The sequence below is a fragment of the Delphinus delphis genome, chromosome 1 (assembly GCF_949987515.2).
Source record: "Delphinus delphis chromosome 1, mDelDel1.2, whole genome shotgun sequence".
Taxonomy (NCBI): Eukaryota; Metazoa; Chordata; class Mammalia; order Artiodactyla; family Delphinidae; genus Delphinus; species Delphinus delphis.
This window is the reverse complement of record NC_082683.1, coordinates 151,994,817-152,006,141: the sequence shown is the minus strand read 5'-3', so window position 1 is coordinate 152,006,141 and position 11,325 is coordinate 151,994,817. Positions and strand designations below refer to the sequence as shown.

At 54.7% G+C, this 11,325-nt stretch overlaps 1 protein-coding gene across 1 annotated transcript; it reads right to left on the bottom strand.

Annotated features, from left to right (window-relative positions):
* Positions 1–133: 133 nt before the first annotated feature.
* Positions 134–10,289, bottom strand: REN (renin). Its single transcript, XM_059996266.1, has 10 exons — positions 10,198–10,289; positions 6,962–7,112; positions 6,283–6,406; positions 5,555–5,673; positions 4,376–4,572; positions 2,544–2,552; positions 1,888–2,007; positions 1,334–1,478; positions 941–1,039; positions 134–316 (listed from the first exon to the last, which is right to left on the bottom strand). The coding sequence occupies exons 1-10, from the start codon at positions 10,275–10,277 to the stop codon at positions 155–157; spliced, it is 1,206 nt and encodes a 401-aa protein (XP_059852249.1). The 5' UTR covers positions 10,278–10,289; the 3' UTR covers positions 134–154.
* Between the last annotated feature and the right edge of the window lie 1,036 nt (positions 10,290–11,325).

The following is an 11,325-nucleotide window of genomic DNA, read 5'->3' as shown; positions in this document are numbered from 1 at the left end:
GGGAAGAGCTGGTGCTGGGGGCAGGGCGCACATCCAGGAGGTGCTCCATGCCCCTGAGTGAGGGCACAAGCACAGGGAGGGGTTGGAGAGTCCCCCAGAGTGCTCTAGCCCTGGGCTAGAGCTGAGGGCAGGACCTGCAGGGCAGCAGAGGGCCTCAGCGGGCCAGGGCAAAGCCAATGCGATTGTTACGCCGATCGAACTCCGTGTAGAACTTGCGGATGAAACTGGCACCCAGGACCCAGACTGGCCCCGTGGGCGGTGGGACGTCCAGACCGTGGAGGGCCAGTGTACACAGATCATCACTATTGTAGGGGTCCTGGCAGGAAGCAAGAGGGTTTCCACACTGCCCAGCTGATAACCACGTTGCCTGACTCCAGCAGCCATCCTCAGCAGCATCCCCCCACCCGTCCTCCATCCACACCGGGCCTCCGTCACATGCTGGCCCTTTGAACCATCATGGATCGCAGCCCTCCGAGACGCAGGCACTAAGCTGGATGCTGCTAACGGTGCGTCAGGCACAGCACTGCCTTCAGGAGCTTATGGTCTGGCAGAGCTTCTGGTCCTAGACAAGGTATTTAACATCTCTAAACCCACTGAACATAAAAAGCAGGTAAGAGTATAGGAGCATAACGTTACTGGGGGCGTTGGATGAGAATGGAGATCAGGAGGTGAGCACAGCGATCCTCAAATTTGGCTACAAGTTGGAATCACCTGGGGAGTTTTGAAAACATTGATGCCCAGGTGCCACCCCCAGAGGTATCAATAGGTATGGGATGTGGCTTATTACTGGGATTTTTAAAAGCTCCCAGGTGACCCTAATGTGCAGCCCAGTTTGAGAACAACTGGTCTAGCAGGTAATCTGTGCATAATGACTTGTCTGTTTTTGAGGGCCCCTGCCCACCCTTCCTCCCTGTTGCCGAGGGGCAGACTAGAGTCTCACCTGTAATACATAGTCCGCGCTGGTGAGCGTGTAGGCTCTGCCTCCGAGGTGGAAGGAGATGTCAGGGAGTGTGGGCACTTGGTTACAGTTCACGACATACTGGTGGTGGGGAGGGTCAAGGGAGCCCCTTTGAGTGTGGGAGGTCCCCCAGCAGACACAGCCCTGTGCTTGTGGCCCGGCCCTTCTCCTGGAGAGGGCTGGGCACAGTCCCCAAGTCCCCAATCCCCTCTCCCAGGGACCAAGGACCAAGCCACACATGGGAAGAATGTGAGAGGCAGGAGAGGAAGGCCTGAAATGGTCTCGTTTGGGACCGAACGTTTCCTAGGGTCATTTGGGGGCCTGGACCAGGTGGTGCTCCCCCCACCCCTAGCGCCCTCCCCGCCAGCTCCTTACTTCATCTGTGCTCAGCTCCTTGGCCCCCAGGGTCTCCATGAGCAGCCTTAAGGAGCTGGTGGGACCCGAAATGTAAGACGCACCGGTATCCACCACTACCATGCAGCCCTCCTCACAGAGCAAAGTGGTCGACCTCACAGACACCCTGGGGAAGGCCACACAGTCAGACAGACAGATGGACAGCAGGCTGATGGGGCACCACCAGGCTGCATGGCTTTCCCGAGTGAGGGCAGATGATGGGAGGGAGTGCTGGTGGTCCAGTGATTCAGTGAAGGAGGGGTAATGCGTGAGCTGGAAGAAGAGAGGTGCTGCCCCCTCCCTCGGCGTGTGGCTTAGTGACCCTCCGCTTCCTCCCAGTAGGCCCCCTCCCCTCTGAACCATATATCTCAGTGTTCCCCATCCCCGGACAAAGCAGGCAGAGAGCAAGTGTTGGCCAGACCTTAAGAAGCGGCTGCATTAGGAGAGAGGGCAGGATGGTAACCCTGCCCCTTCCAGACCGCACCCACGGCAGCAGCAGCATTTTTAGAGAGTGAGGAGGGTTGAGGATTCCTGACCCTTTCATTCTGATCTGCCAGGAGCCAGTCTTGCTGACGCTCACGTAGTGGAAATTCTCTTGGTAATACTGGGGGTCGCTGCCTCCCAGCACGATCTCTCCCCCCAGCAAGTGGGAATTCCTAAAGGGAAGATCAGAGGCTCTTGGAGACCCACAACCTCGAGACTCAGTAACCCCAGGAACAAGGGAAGTTGGGCACAGGTGCAGGGTGGGGCAGAGGAAGGCGGGGCGGACGGCAAGGCTAAGGAGCTGCAGAACATGCCGCTTCTCCACCTTTCTTGCCCCTTCCCAAGCCCAGTCAGAGGCGGTTCCAGGATGGTCCGGCTGCGCCCAATAAAGCACCCCCAGAGAGGTCACAGAGAAGGAGCAGGCACGCGGACAGTGAGTAGACTGCAAACAAGACACAAATCAGCCCCACCCTCACTTGGGTTTGGGGAGCTGTGTGCTGCGCAGGTGCACGGGACATGGGATGGGCCTCTGGGAGCTGTCGGGTGGGGGTGGGCAAGGACATGAGGAGAGCGGGAAGGTGGAGCAGAGAGCTTGGGCCTCCAGTGCAGCCTGGGTCTGCTGAGGTGAGTTTGGGGCAGGTGGCAGGTGTGATTCTGGGCCAGGTGCTCTGGAGGGTCAGGGCCAAGTGGGGGGTTTCCGCCTCCTTACTTGGAATTTCTGCAGAGAAAGAGACACAGCAGAGAGGAAGACTTTGTTTCAGGTGAGCCCCGCCAGCCTGTTGTTTGGCAGGGTGGGTATTACGCACTCTTTTTACCCTACAGGCAATGGAGTCACCAGGAGGTGAAGTCACTTGCCTGAGTGGGGCACTGGAGCCAGGGCTCCTGGTGCCCAATCTGAAGCTGGTGCCCCTTGCTTTCCTCTCCTCCAGGTGGCATGATGCCTCCCAAAGCTCAGGGCCTACCTTAGGGCTGGTTTCCTCTATGTGTGTGTGTGTGTGTGAGAGAGAGACAGAGACAGAGATAGAGAGACAAAGAGAGAGAGAGAGAGGATTTTCCAGCATTCATAGTAGACGGCAAGTGTGCATGCACACGGGTGCACAGCGTGTAGGTTGCACGTTATTGGTGCACGTGCAATTAATTGCATTTTTATAAATCCAGTACATATGCATATGTGCTAGCACAATTTCCCGCTGCCTCTCTCCCCAAACTTCAAGATCTCTCTGGATGTTGCCTCCTTCTCATCCAGTGTAAAGGAAGAGGCAGGCCCTCTCCTCAACAAGGCCCGCCTTCTTCCTGTTTGCTGGGATCCTACTCCCTTCCATGGCCTCCAGGCTCGTATACCCTCAGTTACCTCCTCCTTTTTCCCACATTTTCAACCTGTCACTTTCCACTGGCTTCTTCCTCCACCTGCAAGCACACTCAGGCATCCTCCAGCATTTAAAAACACCCACCCTTCTTTTCCCTGCTTCTCTGTGCAGCTCTGTCTGCACCCCACCTGGCATTCCCTCCCCTGACGAATTTCTCAGGGCAGCCTACATCTGCCTTTGCCTTCCTGACACACATCCACCTCTTCACTGCTTGCCATCTGCCCTTGCCTGGCCTCTAAAACGCCTCTTCCCAAGACTGCCCCTCACAGCCAATTGGTGGCCTTTTCTCAATCCCTCCCTTTCTCTCATCAAACCAGACACTCCTTTTCATTTCATCTCTGTGATTTCTCTGGACACGGACCCTCCCCTCTGTCCTCGCTGCTACTGGCCTCCTGTTCTCACCCTCCTGATCTCTTGTCTCCAGCTCATACAGAACAGCTGAGAGCAGATCACATTTCTGCTCAACAGCTGATAGCAGCTTCCCCAAGATTGGCTGAGCTGCACATAAGCTCAGCCTAGAGTTGAAAGCGTGGAGTTTCAGCCTCATGTCCCCTGTTGTTGCCCATCACTTTGTAATGTTTCTTGTCTTCCCTGCCGGACTGTAAGCTCTGTGAGGGCAGGGACTCTGTCTTGTACACTGTGTTCATGGCTGTATCCCCAGAGCCTCGCACAATGCTTGTCATATCAGCACCCAATATTTGTTGAATCAGTGAATGAGCAGATAAATGAAGGGATTAATGAATGAATGAAGTCAGCTGTCTATGTGAGAGAAGCCAGGGCCCTTACAGGGAGGTCCGCCAGTCACGGCAATGCCTTACTCCCCACTCTGCATTCTCCTCTTGTTCTAGAGCAGTGCTGAACTGAACAGAAAGTAAAAAAACTTTCCACAAAGACAGAAATGTGCTACACCTGTACTATCCAAAGTGGTAGCCGCTAGTCGCTGTGGCCGCTGAGTACTTGAAATATGTAGTGTGGCTAAGGATTGGAATGCCTAATTTTAATTAATTTTAATTTAAGCATCGGCTTCCATATCGGATAGTATAGCTCTAGATATGGATTGAATACCACCTGGTCCTGAATACATCAAAATCCTGGCCCAGAACTCCCTTCCTACTCTCCCAGCTCTCCTGCCTTCTTCCCTCTCCCGGCCTCTGCCCCTGGAGTCCAGGCCTACCTGCTGTAGTAGACAGAGAAGACGTCCTCCTTCAGCACCCTTTGGGAGAGGATGTGGTCAAAGACGGGGGTGACCCCCCCAATGGCCTGTGCAGGGAAGCCCATGCCCAGAACACCATCAAACTTGGCCAGCATGAAAGGGATCAGGGGCAGCTCCGTGACCTCTCCAAACGTCTGTGTGACTGTGATTCCGCCCACCTGTCGGAGGAAGGACCAGAGGAGACCAAGCCCACAGCCTGTACCCTGGCCAGGGTCTGGTCTAGGCTTCCACACTGGGGCCCCCAGGCACACACAGGCCCCAGGGTGTGACAATCTGGGGTAAGACCATTTCATCAACACTACATGCATATCACCTCTCCTAATAAACATGTAGGCGGCAGAGTCCAGAGGTACTGGAAGGGGCAGAGGCGGAGAAGGTGGTATTGCCAAGCAATAGTAGTAGAAGAAAAGATGCCAGGAGCTCCCCAGGGCCCAGCTTTCACATCGGCAGGACTGGCTTTTTGTCCCCTACCCACAAGATGGGCCAAGGATTTCTCCAGCACAGCCAGGCCTGCCCTTCATGATCCTTCTTCCCTAATTTCACGGACAAGAGGGAGTAAGGGCTCACACTGATTTCCTCTCGGTTCCATATGTATCCTTCCCCTAACTCTGTCAGAGCAGTAGCTGGAGAAACCCAGAAATGGAGGAGGGTCAGACACAGGCCTAGTGACAGTGAAAACCAGGACTGACATTAATCCCAAACTCTGAACTCAACTATGACCTTAAAACCTAAGCCTGACTCCAAAAGTGATGCTGACTTTAAGGATGACAAGACCCCTGACCCCTGACCCCGACTCTGACTCTGGATTTCAGTCTAGGGTCTAGTTAAGAGCCCAGTCAGAGCTGGGTGACCTCAGGCAGGTTACTTGACTGCAGGCTGTGGGGCTCAGGAGAAACCCTATGAGTGCGTTAGATGGAAAGGCCTCCACAGATCACCCAGGTTGAGCCAGGAGCTCAGGTCTGCTCTGCCCCAGGTGCTTTGCAGCTCTGGAGAGAAGTAGCAGAGGAGGGTGCTCTTCAGCTCTCCGGGCTCCAAGGTGGACGGGCCTGCACCTTCCCCAACCACAGGCCCTAGGGTGGCAGGAGACGTCTAGGGACAAGAAGGGCAGGAGGTCAGATGACCTGGGATGGCCTCACTTACAGTCACCAGGTCCTGGCTCAGGAAGCCTTTGACCTTCCCAGATCCATAGTGGATGGTGAATTCCGTCCCATTCTCCACATAGCTGGAGGATTCCGAGGAGTCGTAGAGGCTGTGAATCTCTGGCAGGGAGACATAGGCTCAGGGCCAAGGGAGGCCCAGGAAGGGGGCTCGGGGGCAGGCGCTGGCTATGGCCCATGCGTTGAGGCCTGAGTGCAGAGACAGGGTGGCCCTGAGCTTGGAGGCTTGGAAAATGTGTTTCATCAATCAAGGACTGTGTACCTCGGGCCCCTGTAATGTGCTCATGTCTCTGAGAATTTTGTCTCAAATGAAGTATTTTAAAGTAATTGCTAACACTAGGGTGGGGAGAAGATTCTGGTCACAGTAAGCATTCAGTAAGTTCACGGAGGGTAAGGACGGCAGAGCCCAGGAGCCTGGGATGGGTCTGAGAATTCAGTCCTCTCCCAATCTCAGGAGGAGTGAGAAATGGCTTTCTGGGTGGGCTGGGGGCTCCTGGAGCCTGCTTTTTTTTTTTTTTTTTTTACCTTGGTGGCCATATAAGAAAAATGGGGGACATTTTCTTCTTCTCTCTTCTCAGGGGCAGTGGGAGCAGAGGCAGAGAGGAAGCAGCTCAAGTGGTAGCAGGAGGGATTTAACTGGGTGTGAGGTGGGACTGCCCAAGCATGACAGTGCAGGGGCTTTGAGGAGGCACCCCAGGTCCTGGGTCTCACCACAGGCCGTGTAGAGAGGGCTGCACTTGGTGGAGGGCACCCAGAGGTTGGCTGAGCCCGTGTCGAAGATGACTTTGAAGGTCTGTGGTGGGGTGCCAATGCCTATCTCGCCATAGTACTGGGTCTGCAGGGATGAAACGAAAGAGGTGGCTTGTGGGGCTTGGGGAGCCTTGGGACTTGGGGTCTTGCCTGATACCCCCTTGGCACTTGGGGCCAGATCAGGCAGATCACGCAGCCTCTCTGGGCTTCCATTTTCCAGCAGGGATGGGGTGGGAGGCTTAGCACTGTCTTATGACTTCCCAGGAAGTGGGAGGCTCGATGAGACAAGAGGGCAAAATAAAAGTACTGCAAACGAAGCAGGAAGGTGCCCCAAGCCTTAAGGAACCACTGATGCAGTAAGTAGTCAAGCTGCACTGAGCCTGGTCACAGAAACCTGCATCTGAGGTCATACACCCCTCCTGCCCACCCCTGACACCTGGGCTTGGGGCCCAGAGCCTGGATTCCTGAGTTCCAAACCTGACCCTGCCTCTGGGCTCCTTCCCGCCCTCTGTGCCTCAGGCTTTCCAGCTGTGAAATGGGAATTTCGTGAGGTGCTCAAAAAGGGCAAAGAAAGCCTTGGGCCCGAGAGAAAAAGGAGAGGGCAGGTGGTGGGGGCCAAGGGACCGAGCTGGGCACTCACATCCAGGTAGTTGGTGAGCACCACAGGGGAGGTGCGGTTGCCAAAGGAGAGTGTCTTGGTGAGCTTGCTCCACTCAGCACCCAGCCTGGCCACGTCCACGCCTCGCTCCTTCAGGCTTTCCCAGACGGAGGGCATTTTCTTGAGGAAGATCCTGGCCCGTGACGCAGTAAGAAAAAGTAGAAGGGCTCTGTCCTGCCCCATAATAATGGTAGAGTTCCAGAAGCTTCTGATACAACTACCCCTAACCTTAGCCCAGGCACCTAAGAATCACTCTTGAGCCCTTAGGCCAGTAAAGGAGAATTTACAAACCTCCATGGTCACCTACACTGGTATTAAATAACCCTCAACTAACTCCACCTGTTGTCTAATTTTGATCCTTATCACTGCAAGGCCATTTGTTCATTCATTCATTCCGTAATCACAGGTTGAACACCTACCCTGTGCCTGCACCGTGCTGGATACTAGGATATAAAGATCATCACTGCCTTCAAGGAGCTCCAGCAGGCCAGGAGACAGAGGAGGAAACAGCACTGACTTCCCCTCTAAGGAGATGAAGGCTGGGAGTGCACCTCTCAAGGCGGGGCAGGAGGGGGCAGTGCCACATGGGGCCTGCAGGTGGCAGCAGACACTCTCAGTGGCCTGCGGGGGCTGTGGGATGTTGCGGGCGGGCGCCCAGCCAGGACCGTGGGGTGGAGTGGACCGATTGAACTGGGTGCGGTGGGGGAGAGGTGGGCATCTCCAGAGTGCCTGTGCAGCCTGTCCTTGGAAAGATGTGCCTTCTGAAGCCTAAGTCCCAGTCCCTCGGCTTCTTGTCCTGACACTTTCCTATCAGCTTTGGGAGGCAGAATTAGACCTGGGAAACTCACAGCACACTGAGCTGCCACCACGTGAGTGCCAAACACTGTGCACGCCACCCCACCCATGTAAGCCTCATGACAACTCTGCAAGCTGGCTGTCGTTATCCTCACTTTATGATAAGGAGTGAGGTGCCTCAGAAGCAATGCAGCAGACATTTAAAGCGGCGTGATTGGCCCTGTTTCCCATATAGGGTCCCCTGGGCTCTGACACAAAGGCTGTGTGCCAGAGGCTGGAGGATGTCCTGAGCTGTTAGTGGGGGGTCCCAGGGTTGCAGCCCAGTGTCTGGAGTATCCCTCTTTCTTATTCTGTACTTGGCACTATCCTTTCCTGCTCACACCCCATGTATTCTGTGTACCCCATTATGCCCACAAACATGAAGGCAGCTTTCACGCCTGTCGATATAATATTTTAACGGAAATGACTTGTCAAATTCATAACATAGTCTGCTCTTCAACAAAGTATTTTCACAATTATGATCTTCTTTGATTCTCAGCCATCTCACGAGCTGGGTAATTCTACTATTCTCATTTTACAGATGGGAAAATGGAGGGGCAGAGAAGGCTTGACCCCAAGGAGGGCTCATTTTCCACTATTTACTATGAACAACCTCAGCTCTGGACCTTTACTTTTACCTTTCTCCTTTTAGGAAGTCCCTTCCTTCTCCCCTTCCCCTTCCCTCCCCACACCCCAGCACGTTCATCCTTGGAAGCCTAGCGTGCACCCCCATCCCCGTCCCGGGAACTTGCCCCATGAACTCCCTCCACAATGGCCTCACCTTTGCTTGGACTCCTGTTCTGTTTTCGCGGGGTGCTCACAGCCAGCACTGCACAGCCTCATGCTGCCTGGTGCCGAGGGCATAGTGGTTGTGGGGACATGCTTGAATCTCTTCCTACCAGCGTGATTCTGAGCAATTTACCTAACCTCTCTGGGCCTTTCCTGAGCTCCCATTAACTCCTCTGTAACAATGGACTGAATGGTAGTACCTACCACGGAGAAGCACTTTGCAGATTAAGCAAGCTGCCCACTGCTCAGTAAGTAAAAGGCATTTGTGTATGTAAAAGGCAAGGACACGCCTTGAGAATGGGGTCTGCTGTTTGGATCTCTCAAAGAGCCTTGCATCATGCCCTGCACATGGCAGGTAGCAAAATTCCTGTAAGTAGGTTTTAAAAGCCTGACTCCCTCTTCACCTTGGCCCAATTCCATTCTTCTTCTCTTTCTGAAGAGAACAAGGGAGAATGTTTCCACCTTTCCCTGCCTTTATCCTGGGGGTGGGGCCGTGCTCAGGCACACGCTGCTGCTGGGAAGCCCCCCGCTCTCTCACACCATGCCCCCAACCCAGCAGCTACTCTCCATGAGCCTTGGAGCAGGGGAAACCAGCTTTGGAAACAAAAGGCCCAGTGCGTGCCCAGGCTCAGCCTCTTACTTGTGACCTCCGGGAGCCTCAGTGTCCCCAGCTGCAAAATGGGACTGCTGAGTTGTTTGGAGGATGATTTGAGATGAGATACGGGAAACGATCCTGTGAATTCCTCAGCATTTTACAGACTTAGCAACTATTACTGTTATTAAAACCTGCCCTCTTACCTTCAGGTCTTCTGGTCCCATCTGCACTCCCCAACCTGAAACCCTTTCTCCACAGGCCCCCCACCCCCCTGCCTCTCCCCTTCTGCAGCCTTGAAGAATTGCTTGTTCCCACAGGGCCTGGCACCAAACATGGATGTTAAGTCTCTCTCCTCCCACCTTTGGGCTGCCTTAAGCCTTTCTTTTAACAGTTGTGATAATCACCCTGGAGTATGATAACAGCTGGGTTTTTACAGCGTGCCTGCACCAGGCCGAGGGATTTACATGCAATATCTCATTCAGTCTTCAAAGCAGCTCTGTAAAATAGGTGTTTTAAAAATGGTAAACTGAGACCTGGAGAGGTTCACTGTCTTGCCCGTGGTTCCAGAGCTAGTTGGCTCTGCTAGTGGAGCAGAATTTAAACCAAGACTACCCAATTCTGGAAGCCTTGCATTTAATCACTGTGTTGTGCTGCTTCCCTGGTAGACTTAACTGTACTGCACCCTTCTTAGTAATTAGGCTGTGAGCTCCTGAGGGGCAGGGAGTATGTCTCAGTCATCCCTGGGTGCCCCCACTGCCTAGCACGGTGATCTATGCAGGAAGTGAAAGCTCTGGTCAGGGATCAAAAGATACTGCTTCCAGGCTTAACTAGTGCCACTGCGGGCTGTGTGATATTGGGCGAGTCACCTGACCTCTCTGAATGGAACCATAAACCTTGCTACCCTGCTGGTGGTGAGGACTGGGTGACATCACATATCTGAAAGCCTAGGTGTTAGGAAAATGAGGACCCCTTCTCCCCTGCCACCCTCTCTCCCAGTTACCGTCTGAAGGTGCCAGTGTCTGCGGGGAGACCGAAGGTGCAGGAGCCCCAGAGCACCAGCAGGAGTCCCCAGCGAGGCATTCTGCTCCACTGGTCCACGCTTCCCGTGGGTCCACGCTTTGCCTGTGTCCCAGCTCTCTCTGGGATCCACGGAAGGACCCCTCTCCTTTTGTACGCTCCACACTTGGGATGCCTGCGATTCTGCTCTGCCCTAATTTATTACCGTGGGGCAGATGGCAGGGCAGCCAGTAATAAATCCCTCCGTGGGACTGAGCTAAGTGGGTGAAGGGTGATCAGGCTTCTGACGCGGAGCAGGGGGGCCAGAGGAAGGAAGGTTGTGGGAAAGCAAGGCTGTGCCCAGTGACGCCAGTAGCCCTGTCTCGGCCTGGCCCTGTGACCCCTCAGGGAAGACAGGCTGATGAGAAACAACACTGCTAGGGGACAAGGGCAGGGCTGGGACAAGCATGGAACCCTGGTTTCCAGTCCCTCAGCCAGTCTCCCTCACCCCTTGCCTTTGTAGCTCTGTCTTCTGGGTTAACCTTGGCTGTGCCCCTGCCTAGCTTCTCCTAGGCTGCCTCTCAGTGTTCCCATCTGGAACATGGGTGGCCCCTCCTGGCTCGTTCCCTGACAGAGCCAGATGCTGCTTCCCTCCACGTCTCCGTCGGCAGTGGCTGTTTACGGGAAAGTGCAGCACAGCCCTTCCTCTGGAAGTAGGCACCTGGGGGCAGGGGACGTGTGTCCATCCTCAGTTGACCTAGTATTGGTGGAAGGGAAGGACAGCCCTGGGGATGTGGGGAGGCTTCTGCCAAACAGCGAGGTGGGGCAGCTGTTCTTCCAACCCCTCCTCCTCTTTCTGCTTGGCCTTAACTCCTTCCTGGGCTCTGTCTCTGCCCCCTTCCCTTTCTCTTGTAGCTTACAAGCAGTCAAGGGCAGCTCACCACACACTCACCTGGCCCCTAAATCCCAGGATGGGTGCTATTTATTCAGCTTAGGATGTCCTCTCCTGGCTTCTCCCTGCTCACTCTTAGGGCCCACTTCCAATATCACTATCTCCTCCGTGAAGCAGGCGTGGATTCAGCCTGGAATTGACTGTCTCTGCTGGGGGCTCCCACAGTGCAGACACGAGCCT